This window comes from Lipotes vexillifer, unplaced genomic scaffold (assembly GCF_000442215.2).
Source record: "Lipotes vexillifer unplaced genomic scaffold, Lipotes_vexillifer_v1.1 scaffold397, whole genome shotgun sequence".
Lineage (NCBI taxonomy): Eukaryota > Metazoa > Chordata > Mammalia > Artiodactyla > Lipotidae > Lipotes > Lipotes vexillifer.
This window is the reverse complement of record NW_006772681.1, coordinates 1,676,840-1,688,002: the sequence shown is the minus strand read 5'-3', so window position 1 is coordinate 1,688,002 and position 11,163 is coordinate 1,676,840. Positions and strand designations below refer to the sequence as shown.

At 58.9% G+C, this 11,163-nt stretch overlaps 1 protein-coding gene across 1 annotated transcript in view; it reads left to right on the top strand.

Annotated features, from left to right (window-relative positions):
• Positions 1–11,163, top strand: part of SRC (SRC proto-oncogene, non-receptor tyrosine kinase) — a 19,896-nt gene that overhangs the window by 3,558 nt on the left and 5,175 nt on the right. The window contains exons 3-6 of the mRNA XM_007447726.1: positions 6,308–6,406; positions 6,586–6,689; positions 8,563–8,712; positions 10,189–10,344. Of these exons, the coding sequence (XP_007447788.1) occupies positions 6,308–6,406; positions 6,586–6,689; positions 8,563–8,712; positions 10,189–10,344 (509 nt within the window). The remainder of the gene's footprint in view (positions 1–6,307; positions 6,407–6,585; positions 6,690–8,562; positions 8,713–10,188; positions 10,345–11,163) is intronic.

Here is an 11,163-nt window from a genome sequence, read left to right as displayed (position 1 = left end):
CGTCATTCCTGCCTTCGGAGGGCCTGCGTCCCCTCTCCGCCACCTCCCATCCCCCCCGAACAGCCTCGGGGAACCCCCTCCCCATTCCTGGCCCGTGCTTCCTCCCTCCAGCTCTCTCTCAGCTTCTCCCTCTCTGCTTCTCTCTCGCTGGCCCTAGGAGGAAGGTGGATGTCAGGTGTGTACACACTCCGTGGGCGGCGGGCTGGGTAGGGGCGCTTCACTGGTGGGGGTGGGCTGCCGCCGGCATGTGCTTCATATGGTCTTTGGCTCCCTTGGTTGCGCTTCCCCAGGTTCTGTCCTCACCCCCAATAGTTTGACCAGATCCCTACCTTAATCCCAGGCTGCGAATGGGGAGGGTCCCCCCATCACCCCCGTCACTCCCCGTCCACCTCATGCTAACCCCTCCCCTCCCTGTTCAGCCCACACTGAGTGCCAGCTGCATGCAGGGTCCAGTGCTGGGCCCAGTGAGGCCTGGATGGAGAAGACCATGCCCTCCTGGAGCCAGGGTGTGGCCGGGATGCAGCCCCAGTCCAGGCCAAGTGGCAGGCAGAGGGCGGGGCCGGGGTCAGCTCAGGCCTTAGGGCCCCTGCTGTGTGCCCCGCCTCTGATGGCGACCACAGGGGCTGGGAGTTTCAAGCAGGACCCTGCAGGAAGCACAGTGAAGTCGAGGCGATGGAGGGAGTGGAAGAAGGCGGTCCCCGTCACAGAAAGGCAGCTCGTGGGAGGGTGCAGCGCTGGAGGGGGCTGGTGGCCTTCAGGGCTGCAGATGGGCGAGAAGGTTCTAGAGGGTGGAGTAGAATCGATCCATGAGCATCCTCGAAGGCCTGGCTAAGGAGGTTGGACGTCTCCACCATCTCCAAGCATTTCTTGCTTCTTCATGCCTCCCTGCCCTTTGTGCATGTCGTTCTCGCTGCCTAAAGCACCCTTTCTCCCATCTCTGTCTGGCAAACTCCTATTCATCCCTCAAGATCCAGTTCAGAACTGCCCCCTTTGTGAGGCAAAGGGGAAAAGAGGTAGCAGGCATTTTTACCCATGTCCTTGTATTTGCTCTGCCCTCCCACCAGGGCTGTAGTGATGGGGGAGGGGCCATCTCCATTTTGCAAATGAGGAAACTGAGGCTCAGAGATGTGAAGACCTTTGTCCAAGGTCACACAGCTACCAAGTAGCAAAGCCAGGATTGGAACTTGGGCAGCAGCTCTCTCCCTTCCTTAAGCTGCTCTCCCGGAGGGAGGGGGCTTTCCCAGCTCCCCCCACCCCCTTCTGTCTGAGTCCCAATGCCGCTCCAGTTCTCTTATGGTTCTGGCTGTTTGTATCTCCCTCCCCTCAAACTGGGAACTCCTTGAGGGCTGCTCTTGGGCCTGCCACATTTCTGGGTCCCCCATCACCTGTTGCTCAGCACACTGTGGGTGCCCGGGGGGTGATTTTGCACGAGATGAGTGAACAGTCATAAAATAGCCACCGTCTCTTGTGCCTCGAGTGTGGGCCTGTTCTCGTGCGGAACAGTTGCGTTGTTTTATTTGTACAGCACCACAGCCCTGGAAAGTGGAAATGCTTACTTGCTCCCTTTTACAGATGAGGAAACTGAGGCCCAGAGAGGTGAAGTGACTCGCTCAAGGTCACACAGCTAGTAGTGGCAGAGCTGGGAGGGGTAGGCGTGACCCCGAGCCCTTGGAAGAGGGGCTCTGTGGAGGTGCAGAGGAGCCGGGAGGAGGGAAGGGCCCAAGCTGGGGAGGATGCCTCAGGTTAGAGGCTTTGTCTCAACCAGCAACGATAGGAAGAGTGTCTCAGGGGGTCACAGCCTGAGCAAAGCTCTCAAAACTTTGATTCTGCCTCTTTCACTCCGAGTCCGAGGGCAGCCCTCACTTCCTTTGTCCAGCCCCTTCCCTTCCTTCTTCCTACCTTCCATGATGGGCTGGGGGCTGCCAGGAAGTGGCGGAGTCCCATTCGTGCGAAGCCCTTGGGTGGCAGTGAGGCACCCCGATTGGAGGGTGGGGGAGGGCGGGAGTGGATGGGGAGCCCTTCCTCACATCACAAAGCTCAGCTGCTCCTCTGGGAGAGTTGGGGGCTGGCCGGGTTGGGGTCCTCACAGTAGCAGCCTGGAGCCCGCACTCCCTGGATCTCCATGCCAAACGGTTCTGCTCCTAGAATCCTGGGTGCTGTGTGGTCCTGGGTCCGAGGAAGCCACTGGGGTCTGAGGTGTGACTGCCCTGAGCCCCTGCTCCGGTGTCTAAGTCTCCAGGAGTCAGAGCCCCTCTGGGTCTGACTCTGGGATGCTTCCTAAATTGCCCTTTCCTCCTACCCAGATGATTCCAGCAGCTTCTCTGGGGCAGTGCTCCAGCAGGCACTGACTTCCGTCCCCTTGCCCTGGGCACTCCAGTTCTATTTCCCACCATGGGGTGAGGGACCCCTTCCGGCCCTCCTCACATGACTTGCCTTGGCCTCACCCTGCTCTCTCCCCACCAACCATGGGTCCAGCCCTCAGGGCTCGGAAACTTCACTGCCTGGGCCGTACCCAGCTGCCCTAGCTTGCCTGTAATCCCCAAACGGCTCCTCTGGCCAGTCCCAACAGCCCAAATGAGTTAAATAGAAGGACCCAAACTGGCATAATGTCCCAGGTTCCAAAGCTGCCACACTCCCAATCCACACGCCAGCCTGAATTACCCACAAGGATTAGGCTCCAAAAAGAGGATCCTGAGGCTCAGAGAGGTGAGGTCAGTAGCGTGAAGTCACACAGCTAGTGACAGCAGTTGGGATGTAAAATTGTTGCTTGGGGACTCCTGGTCCAGTGCTTTCTCCTCTTGCCACATGTGGGAAGGTGAGGGGTCAGGCAGGGAATGTGTGATTCCCTTCCTTCCCTCTTCCTGCCTATCTGATAGGAACCAGGCCCTAGGGAAGGTGCCAGATGCAGTACATCTGCTCAACCTGTTAGGTTTACACCGCTGTTACTTCTGAGCCGGGTGCAGATCGGTATCCCCACCAGACTGGACTGATCTGGGAAGCTATGGGGCCCCTCATTGTGAGGGCAGTCCCTGGTCCTTGGCTGAGACAGCTCACAGCCACCTGAGGCAGGTTTGAGCCTCCCAGGCCATTGGCATGGGAAGATGGGGCTTGATAGCTCCATTTCACAGGTGGGCAAACTGAGGCTCAGATGATAATCACAGTAATCAGCTTACCCAAAGCCTGGCTTGATGCTGACTGATTTACACACTTTGCCTGCACGGGAGATTTTCTGAATATTATCTCCTTTTTACAGATGAGGAAACTAAGACCCAGAGAGGATAGGGTACTTGCCCAAGGTCACACAGCAAATCCTTATCGGAGACTGGAACTGAGCTGCTTTGGTTTTTAAAAACATTTTGGAGAGTGGGGAGGAGTACCACAGAGTTGCAGATTTAATTGCTTTTCTTTTTTTAGCCAAATCAAGATACTAACAGCTCATGCACGCTGAGCACCTACTATGTGCCAGGCCCTGTGCCGGTATTTTACATCCTCAGAGGGAGGCATGAGTATCCCCTTACTGCAGATGAGGACCAAGGTAATGCAGCCTGCAAGTGGTGAGCTGGGCTGGCGCCAGGATGCTCTGATTCTGGTGCTCAGGCTCTGAGGTACCTCTCGAGCTGGGGCCAGGCTGAAGGTGGACCTTGGATCCTTAGTGAGATTGCAGTGCACCTCCATCCCTGCCCTTGTGAAATAAAACCCCCAAACTGGACTGTGAGCCCAAACTCACACATGGGCTGAGGTTAGGCGGGTGGAGGCTCTGCTGGAAGAAGTCTGGGTAGTGTCAGCAGAGCTGAACCCTCACCCTTGCTTCTGGGTCCCTGCTTGGTTGGCCCCTGGACATAAGCTCCTGCCGGCCTTCCACTGTGAGTGGGTGGCTGGGGGCTTGCCGGAGGCCAGCCAACTTGCACACTCTGGCTTTGTCAATCTGCCTCATTTTGTGGTCTCTGACCTAGACCTCGGCCCAGTCCTGCTGCCTCCTCCTCCCTCTTCCCCTGGTTTCCCTGAGGGTCTCTGAGCCTCTGAGAGGCCTGGGGAGGGTGCAGGGGTCCCGGAGGCCTGCTGTGTCTGGCTGTGGGCACACAGGGGCCCTGGTTCTCACCCTTGCTCTGCTGTTGATTCGCTGTGTGGCTTTGGGCAAATCACCACCCTTCTCTATGACTTATTTCCCCCCTTGGTGAAATGAAGACTTGGGACTGGAAGATCTCAGCTTTTCCCTGTGATATGAGTCCTTGCTGTGTAGCCTTGGGAAGTCTCTGCCCCGCTCTGTGCCTCAGTTTCCCCAACTCTACAAAGAAAGTGCTGGGTTACTCCAGCCTGGGTGGTGCTGTGTGTCCTTGGGCTGGTCCCTAGACATCTCTGAGCCATAGTTTCATCATCTGGGGGGCTGAGGCCTGCCTTCCTTCTTAGCAGGGTGGCCTTGAGGGTCAAATGGGACAGACAAGTGTGGATCCCCCACCCCATGTGGGTGCACACAGAGAGGTAGTTGGAGGGCCTGGGCATCTTTAGGCTCTTTCCTTGAGGCGGGCCTCGCCCTCTCACTCCAGGGCCCTCCCTCTCCCGCAGAGACCCCCACGTGAGCTTGTGCCCCTGCCTGAGCATGCGTGCGGTGATCTCACAGCCAAGTCAGACCGCACAGCCCCAATCTCTCTCTCTTCACCTCACTCCATCCAGAAGGGACCCACCACACTCTCTGGTTGAGCCTTGGCCCACCTGGCTGGGCCCCTGGCTCTGGGATGCTCACCTGTACTCACCTGTTCTCAGAGAGCTCCCCCAGCCCCACTCTGTCCCGGCCTCAACTTCTCCATCTTCAAAATGGGCTGAAGAATATGGGTCAGAGGCAGCTCAGAAAAACCAGGAGCCAGGGATCCAGGTTCAAGTCCAGACTGTGGCTGTGGACAAGGGCCTTTCTCTCTTTGTGTCCCGGTGATAGGGAGTGGGGGAGCACATCCTGCTTGCTGTGTGTCTTCTCAGGGTTGTGATGAGGTCAAAGGCAGCCTTGGATTGAGAAGCTCAGCAAGGTATCAAGCCCTGCTGCACCCTGTAGGGAAGGCTTCCTTCTCATCTGGGAGTTAGGAACCTGGGCCTGGCTGCGTGACGTGACCTTGAGCAGAGGCCTTTGCTTCTCTAGCCTCAGTCTTCCCATCTGCACAGTGGGAACGGGAGGGGGCTGGACCCTATTTCCCAGGCAGCCCTTCCCATTGGCCTCTCCTCCCTCCCCATAGACCCTCTCCCTGTCCCCTTTGATTGCTTTGGATGCGAGGCCCTAGTGGCTGCCCCGCCTTGTCCCCCCTCCCCCGTCCCCAGCACCGCCTGGCGCTCAGCTCTCTCCCTTGCTCTTTCTGCCTCTCTCTCTCTCACCACCCCCATTTCTGCCTCTTCTTTCCTGTTGGGCTCTCGCTTTCTCCTCCCTCCTCTGTGTCTCTGGACCCCCGCTCCAGCCAGACCTGGTTCACATTCAGATGGCTGCAAAGGTACTTGTGCCCCCTCCCCACTCCCACCCAGACCCAGGGGACCCGCCCTGCCGGGGGCTCTTGCTGCCCATCACCCTGTCCCCATCACCTCCTCCTCATGGGGCAATTAGTGTAGAGGGCCCTGGGTACTGGGGCTCTGCTACCTCAGCTCCCTCTGACATGACTCACTGTGTGACTTTGGGCAAGTCCCAGCCCCCTCTGGCCTCAGTTTCCCCCATAGATGGGTAGGCTGCAGGAAGAGGCCTGTAGTTTTCAGTCAAGGAGCCCTGTGGGTGTGACCCATGATGTGTGACAAAGGCAAGCATTGCTCTAGTTTGCAGGGTTGGCGCCTGGATTGTCACCAAGCCCCCAAAGAGCCACCCCTTGCCTCCACTCAGGTCTTACCAGCTCCCAGGCTTGGGCTTCCAAATCTCAGGACTTGGGGAGGCTTTGAAGGTCTGATTTGACATCCATCTCAGGAGGAATCTTCTCCTGTTACAACTTGCTTGCTCCCCAAAGACAGGGAACTCCCTCCCTCAATCCCAAGGCGGCTCTTGGCATCTTGAGACTGCTTGTTCTATCTGAAGGAAAGCAGATCACTTCCTGTCCCAGGACTCTGCCCCATGAATTCGGGCCTTGTCATCTGAGTGAGCTTTGGCCAAGAGGCATCTGGGGTAGGGAGGGGAAGAGTCCCAGGCCGCCTCGGCCTCACAGCTGTGAGAGGCCTGATCTCACTGTTCCCTGCACCTCACTCAGCCTCAAGAGCCCCCAGCACAGCACCTATAAAGATTGCAGGCATCGGGCTCCATTGCTGATGGTTCCCTTCTCCTTTGCTCCCTCCCTCTCCCCCTGCTCAGAGAGGGAGACTGGTGGCTGGCCCACTCACTCAGCACAGGACAGACGGGCTATATCCCCAGCAACTATGTCGCGCCCTCCGACTCCATCCAGGCCGAGGAGTGAGTATCGACTCTGGTCTCCTGCTTGCTTACCATCGCTGCCAGTTCAGAGCTTCTCTCCTGGGCTAGAGTGGGAGGTCTGGCTGCCCAGGGCCCCAGCCACATCCCAGGAAGAGGCACTGTGGGTGGGTGGAAGCCTGGACCACCAGCACCATCCTCCTCCCTCCCTCCCTCCCCAGGTGGTACTTTGGCAAGATCACCAGACGGGAGTCAGAGCGGTTACTGCTCAATGCGGAGAACCCAAGAGGTACCTTCCTAGTGCGAGAAAGCGAGACCACGAAAGGTATGAGTGCTTCTGCTGACCAGTGGGAACTGAGCCTTTTGTGGGTTATTTGAGCTGGGTATTGTAGAATGAATAGGAGTTTGGTATATGGAGTGGGGTGGGAAGAGCCCTCCAGCTAGAGAAAAAGACAGGATCAAAGGCAGGGAGGTCCAATTGAGGAACACTGAGTCACTCTGGGTTGACCAGAGATGCAGCAAAAGATGAGGCAACAGGTGCAGCAAAAGAGGCCAGCCTCTCTGGCCTCAGGTTCCTTAGGTGAGGAATGGGCACAGGTTGTCAGGGAGTCTGAGGGTCACAGAGCAAAAGGCTGTTCCCAGGGAGGGTACTGATGCAATGGGCCCCTCTCCTTCCCCTTCTCTAGGGGCCTCAGGGGCTGGACTGGGTGTTGGGACCTGGCTTTGCCCTTCCCCCAAACAGTCCTGGCCTCTCTTCCTCTCCTGTTCTTCCTCCCCACCAGAGAATGATCACCCCTTTTTCTCCAGCCCCTCCGCACGTGGGTTGCAGACTCTCCATTACCATAGCTATGAAGCTCCCGCTTCCTGTGGGCCTGGGGCTCAGTGGGAGATGGGAAAGCAGAGCATCCGTGTCATGTGTGTGCATTTATGAGAGGTCATGTGGCTGTGCATGCCCTGTGTGGGTCCAGGCATGTGTGTGCACACGTGGGGGTGGAGTTGTCTGTGGGTTGCTGTGTGGGAGTGAATTGTTATGGGTTTGTCCTTGTGCCCAAGGGCCTAGGGAGTGTGGACCTGTGTGATCATACAGCCACTGGACACAGGCATGCCTGTGTGCGTGCACATGTGGTCAGGGCTTGGCCTTAGACTCAGGCCTGTGGCTTCTATACGCACACGGCCTGGCCATCTGTAGAAAGTCATGGCTGTCCAAGGCAGGCTTTGGAGACCCAGGTATGGGTTCAAGTCCCAGCTCTGTGCCTGACTTGCTGGGTGACCTGAGGCTAGCTGCTTTCCCTCTCTGGGCCTCATTTTCCCTTCTTTACACTGGAGATTGTAACCCTCACCTGAGGATTGTCCAGAGGTTTTGTGGGCTGTGCGGACTGGGCTTCTAGTGTGATGCCTGTGTGCTGCCTCCCGAGAAAGGCTTTCTCTGGCCACTGCAGCCTCCTCCCCTACCCCTGGGGCTCAGCCTTGTTCCCTGACGCCACCCCAGGCATCTCTTAGGCTCAGGCTTAGCCAGGCCTGTTGGGCAGAAGGAAACTTTTCCAGCCCAGAGCTCTTCCAGGCTCAAGGGAAACAGGGAGGGGGCCATCGGGATTGGCCCAGCTTAGCTTTGGCAGCCTTCAGGCCACACCCAGTACGTGGTCTTCTGCCCAGGATCGCCCCAGCCTCAGCCAACCACTGGCTTCTGCCTGAGCCTGGAGTCTTCAGGAAGGGGCAGGGCCCGGACAGTGTGCCCGTGGGCAGACCCACAGAAGGGAGGCAGGTAGGCCACTTGGGACCATTCCTGTTAGGCCCCCTGCCAACATTTATCGAGCACCTACTGTGTGTCAGGCCCTCTTATATGTATTCTCATTGAATCTCCCCAGCAGCCTGGGAAGCAGCCCCACTGTGCGGCGGAGGAAACTGAGGCCCAGAGAGGGCTAGCCACTTGCTCAGGTCACACAGTTGGGATGCACACCTGGGCTTCAGAGGTCTTGCTAGGGCCCAGGGTTCATGGAAAGGCTCTCCGGTCAGGTGCCCCTTTGTCATTTGGCTCTGCCCCTGTGGCCACCCCAGACTGGGTGCTCAGAGACAGGCTGGACCAGACCTGGCTCTGCCTGTGCCTCCCTTCTGTCCCGTGTTGGGTAGGTGTGCTCGGTGCCGTGGCCCGTCGGTGGGCCGGCATGGTGGTCACGGCTCCTCTTTGGCCTGCCCTGCAGGCGCCTACTGCCTCTCAGTGTCTGACTTCGACAACGCCAAGGGCCTCAACGTGAAACACTACAAGATCCGCAAGCTGGACAGCGGCGGCTTCTACATCACCTCCCGCACCCAGTTCAACAGCCTGCAGCAGCTCGTGGCCTACTACTCCAGTGAGTGCCGGGCAGGCGTCCCGGGCGGCCAGCTGGGTGCAGGCGGGAGTAGGCCCTCGGAGAGCATGCGGGGGTCTCCGCCTATCCTATGAGCTGCAGACCCTGAGGAGGGGGGCTTTGGGGCCAAGAAGGGCCAGGACTTCTGTCACCCTGAGGGTGCGGGCTCCCGTTCCCCTCCCCCCGCTTCCTTTCCCCTTTCTCCCTCCTCCCAGCACCTCTTTTTCCCTTCTCCCTGTGCCCTGTCTTCCCTTTTTCCCCTCTTCCCTCCCCCCACCCCAACCTGCCCCTCTGTCCTCTCTCCTCCTCTGCAGCTGCCTGGTGAGGAGGGGGCTGCCTGGAGGAGTGAGCTGGGAAGGAGGGGGCATAGGCCGGTGTCATTTGTCCCTGCAGCCTTAGGACCGGTTAGAACTGGTTACCGGGAGACAAGGAGGGGGTGGCTGTATCGACTGGATTGTAGCAGAGAGCGGGAGAGAGAGCGCGGGCGGGGAGCTCACGTGCACAGGTCGTGAGCGTGGGCCAGGCCGAGTGTGCGGGAGTGTGGCCGATCCATCTGGATGTTCAGGGCTGCCCGGCTGGACTGAGGCGTCATGGCCTGGGTGCTCCCATGTGGACAGCTCTCTGTGGGTGTCTGTGGGCCTGTGGCACGTGGCCGTGGCCTGGGCGTACAGGTGTGGCCTTTCCTGAGAGCGCACGCTACTCCTCCTCTGTTGGCTAGGCTCTGTCCCCTTGGCCACCACTGTAGGTTTCATTCTGAACCCCGTTCCCCCAGATCAAAACCCTCCAGGGGTTACCTTGGAATTTTAGGATAAAGACCCCCATGTGGCCTCTGAGGCCTTGGGTAGTCTAAACCTGGCTGGCCTCCCTGCCTTACCTGGGGCCCTCCTTCCCCCAGTCACTCTCTAGCAGCCCCCTGGCCTCCTTTCAGTTCCTCCAACCCAGGGGCTTATTTCTCCCTCAGGGCCTTTGCACATGCATGAGGCAGCGTGCCCTCTGCCTGGGGGGCTATTTTCCTGAGTCAACCACTCACTCTCCTGTGGATCCAAGCTCAGGTGCCGCTTCCTCTGGGAAGCCTTCCAGGATGCCACCCAGCCCACCTGCTGTTGCATGCACAGCTCTCCTCTGTCACACTCGTGGTCCCTGGAGGTGATTAAGGGAAGTTGGGTGTCATCCTGGACTATGCACTCCCTGAGGGCAGGTTTCCACTGGGTCCCTGGCACCTGCCTAGGTAGCCCCCGCTTAAAGTCTGATGAATGAATGAATGAATGACTCAGGGAGCAGATGCATGAGGCGGTGTGGGCCTGTGTTGGGGACGGTTGTGTACACACAGGTATGGACGCCTGGCCTTGGGGGTGTCCTGTGCCTCCCCGAAGCCTGTGTGCATACAGTGTGTAAGTCTACACACACACACACCGCGGGACACGGAGACCCCAGCACGGACGCCGGGCCTGAACTCCACCTCCCTGCCTCTGTCTTCAGAACACGCTGACGGCCTGTGCCACCGCCTCACCACTGTGTGCCCCACGTCCAAGCCACAGACTCAGGGCCTGGCCAAGGACGCCTGGGAGATCCCCCGGGAGTCGCTGCGGCTGGAGGTCAAGCTGGGCCAGGGCTGCTTCGGAGAGGTGTGGATGGGTAAGGACTTGCCCCGGCCCCACACACCCCGCCATGTGCCCACCTGCGAACCAGGCAGATGTCTGTCCAAAGTGGCAGCTCAAGGCCCCATGAGTCCCCCAGCCTTCGCCTCCACGAGTCCCATCACCTCTGCTGAACAGTGGGCCCTACTTTCAACATGGAGCTCCCCCAGTGGTGGCTGACAGCAAGTTGGGGTGTAGACCGCCACACCTCCGCACGCTGTGGTACCTGTTTACCCAGAACTGCTCAGGGCTGGGCATCGTGATGCCCCAGTTACGTGCCGTGTGGCCTGGGCTGGGTGGCTTCACTCTGGAGGGCTATTTTTCCGAGTCAACCACTCACCCTCCTGCGGATCCAAGCTCAGGTGCCACTTCCTCTGGGAAGCCTTCCAGGATGCCACTCAGCCCACCTGCTATTGCATGCACAGCTCTCCTCTGTCACACTTGTGGACAGAGCCTCGATCTTCCCAACTGTAAAATGGGACTGGTGATAATGGGACCCCCTGGTGGGGTTGAGAGAATGCTGGCCCCGTGTGGGTCCACACGTTAGCTTCAGCTGTGGGAACAGAAGCCCCCGCTCACAGAAGGAGTACAGGGTCTGGCGTGTTCCAGGCCTGTTAACGATCTCCTGTCTAACTCTGGAGAGACGGCCAAACCGTCCTTGAAAATAAATGCCACGCAGCCCTGACAAAACCCAGGCCCCCTTCTGCTTTGGTTTCTGCTGACACAGGAGTTGCAGAGGCAGCGGTGAGGCAGGCCTGGCTGTCGTGAGCCTGCGCGTCCAGCGAGGGGGTGTGTATGTTGCGGGGGGGGGGGGGGG